Source organism: Limulus polyphemus, unplaced genomic scaffold (genome assembly GCF_000517525.1).
Source record: "Limulus polyphemus unplaced genomic scaffold, Limulus_polyphemus-2.1.2 Scaffold14545, whole genome shotgun sequence".
NCBI lineage: Eukaryota > Metazoa > Arthropoda > Merostomata > Xiphosura > Limulidae > Limulus > Limulus polyphemus.
The window spans coordinates 14-2,705 of NW_013680155.1; the positions used below are offsets into that span (position 1 = coordinate 14).

Genomic DNA, 2,692 nt, shown 5'->3' on the forward strand with positions numbered 1-2,692 from the left:
GCTCATCACGTTGACATTGTTGTTGTAACGTATTTTACTATTGTTGTTACCAATGGCTTGTGACAGTATTTTATACTGCTCATCACGTTGACATTGTTGTTGTAACGTATTTTACTATTGTTGTTACCAATGGCTTGTGGCTGTATTTTCTACTGCTCATCACGTTGACATTGTTGTTGTAACGTATTTTACTATTGTTGTTACCAATGGCTTGTGGCTGTATTTTCTACTGCTAATCACGTTGACATTGTTGTTTTAACGTATTTTATTACTGTTTTTTAAAGGCATAAGGAAAGTGATTATTTTGGTGACACATCGACAGCTCTCTTTCGACACAGACTGTGCTACACGTCAGGAAATACTGTTTTATTTAAAACTAAATTGTGTTAAAATGACTTTATTCAGTTTACTTGTTCCTCTACACGCCAGTTTCACTACAAAAAAATTGTTTAAACGACATAGCAGCTCAATGTTATTCATGTTCAACGTCTGTCTGGTGAACTGTGTTATTCATGTTCAACGTCTGTCTGGTGAACTGGTGGTAATACAATGATTTGACTCGGATCCCCCGAAAACCACATGTAGATCTTCTTGAGAACTCGTGGGGTTGACGATCTATAGAAGATCTCCTGAGGATCCCGTGAAGATCCCAAGAATATCTCCTGAAGAACTCGTGAAGGTAAATATCTCCTGGGGAACACGTAAATATCTCATGAAGATGTCATAGGAACTCTTTAAAAATACATTAAGATCTCCTGGGGAACACGTAAATATCTCATTAAGATGTCATAAGAACTCTTTAAGAATACATTAAGATCTCCTGGGGAACACGTGAATATCTCCTTAACATATCACAATTTCTTGAAGATAACATGACGATCCCATGAACTTCTAACGGACTCATGAAGATCTTTTGAAAACCTTATAAATATCTCATGAATATCTTATAATGATTGCTGGAAGTGAATGACCATGTTCTCTAACTACCAGTTCTCTACGTATATAACTATTTGATTTACTGGAGTGAGATCTGTCGTTACGTTTTTTTGTATTAAAACTTCAATTGGAAAGAACTCAACACTAGTTTAAATGTTTACTCGCGAATGTTTATTAAGTAATTTTTCGACGTACAACAACATATACTGGGAGATATATCGAACAAAAAAATAAGGAAAAGCTAGCGTTACAAATAAGTACTTGAGGTAACTTACACTTACACCTGTCACACAGGAGCCAAGCCAACTTGGCGGGATGGGAGGGTGAAAGGAGGAAATTTAAGTTCCACTTACACCAAAGGGGTTTGACAGGGCAGGAAGGAAATTAAAGTTCCTGAACGATGTTAAGTACGTATCCCAAGTCAGAATTACAGTTAATATTTTCTTTAGATAACTTTTACCTCTCTTTTCTACTATAAAACTTTTTCTTAAAACTTTGCAAGGAAAGAAAGACACGCGATCTATTTAACCGCCCAACCTAGAAAGTCAATTTGTTGATGAGCTCAGAAATTTTAAATTGAATCGTTCTTCTATTAAACAGTTTCCTTATTGAATTTCAATCTGCACATCCGCCTATCCATCTTATACATCTCTCTCTCTCTGTGTTGGTAATAATTTACAATTTTTCAAGGATTATTAAACACAGCACGGTCTACGTTACATATTCATGTTTATTCTACTCTTGACATGAAAACTATAACATAATTAAAACTAAAAACGCAACGGGTCTTCAAACACTTATATTCTACATCTTGACGTTCGGGTGTGTCGTTACTTTTATCGTACCGTACATTAACGTTTCGATATGTCGTTTCGGAAATAAATGCGTAAGGCGAAACGTCGGGTTTGAATAAGATAGTTTTTTTTTTCTGGAGTGTGTTAGTAGTTTCTTGTAAACAAAGGTTTTCGTTCCATACCTTAACGTTTGGACATGTCGTTTCGGAAATAAATGCGTAAGGCGAAACGTCGGGTTTGAATAAGATAGTTTTTTTTTTTCTGGAGTGTGTTAGTAGTTTCTTGTAAACAAAGGTTTTCGTTCCATACCTTAACGTTTGGACATGTCGTTTCGGGAACGAAGGCGTAGTTGTCTTTATCCATCAAGTATCTAGCGAACCCTTCAAATGAGAGCCACAAGTTTTTGCGCATGACAAGGTCTGGCTCGTGACGCTGAAAAGACATGAAAAATTGTACACTTTATATAATGGAAGTAAGATAGCATTAAGTGTAAGTTTCATGAAAGTAAAACAGTATTAAGTGTAAGTTTCATGGATATAAGACAGCATTAAGTGTAAGTTTTATAAAAGTAAGACAACATTAAGTGTAAGTTTGATGGATACAAAACAGCATTAAGTATAAGTTTGATGGATATAAAACAACATTAAGTGTAAGTTTTATAAAAGTAAGACAGTATTAAGTGTAAGTTTTATAAAAGTAAGACAGTATTAAGTGTAAGTTTTATAAAAGTAAGACAGTATTAAGTGTAAGTTTGATGGATATAAAACAGTATTAAGTGTAAGTTTGATGGATATAAAACAACATTAAGTGTAAGTTTTATAAAAGTAAGACAGTATTAAGTGTAAGTTTGATGGATATAAAACAACATTAAGTGTAAGTTTTATAAAAGTAAGACAGTATTAAGTGTAAGTTTGATGGATATAAAACAGTATTAAGTGTAAGTTTCATGGATATAAGACAGC

General features: G+C 34.0%; 1 protein-coding gene across 1 annotated transcript in view; it reads right to left on the reverse strand.

Annotated features, from left to right (window-relative positions):
* Positions 1-1,913: 1,913 nt before the first annotated feature.
* LOC111084197 (1-phosphatidylinositol 4,5-bisphosphate phosphodiesterase epsilon-1-like) overlaps positions 1,914-2,692 on the reverse strand; it is a 3,909-nt gene continuing 3,130 nt past the window's right edge. The window contains exon 3 of the mRNA XM_022380972.1: positions 1,914-2,162. Within this exon, the coding sequence (XP_022236680.1) occupies positions 1,914-2,162 (249 nt within the window). The remainder of the gene's footprint in view (positions 2,163-2,692) is intronic.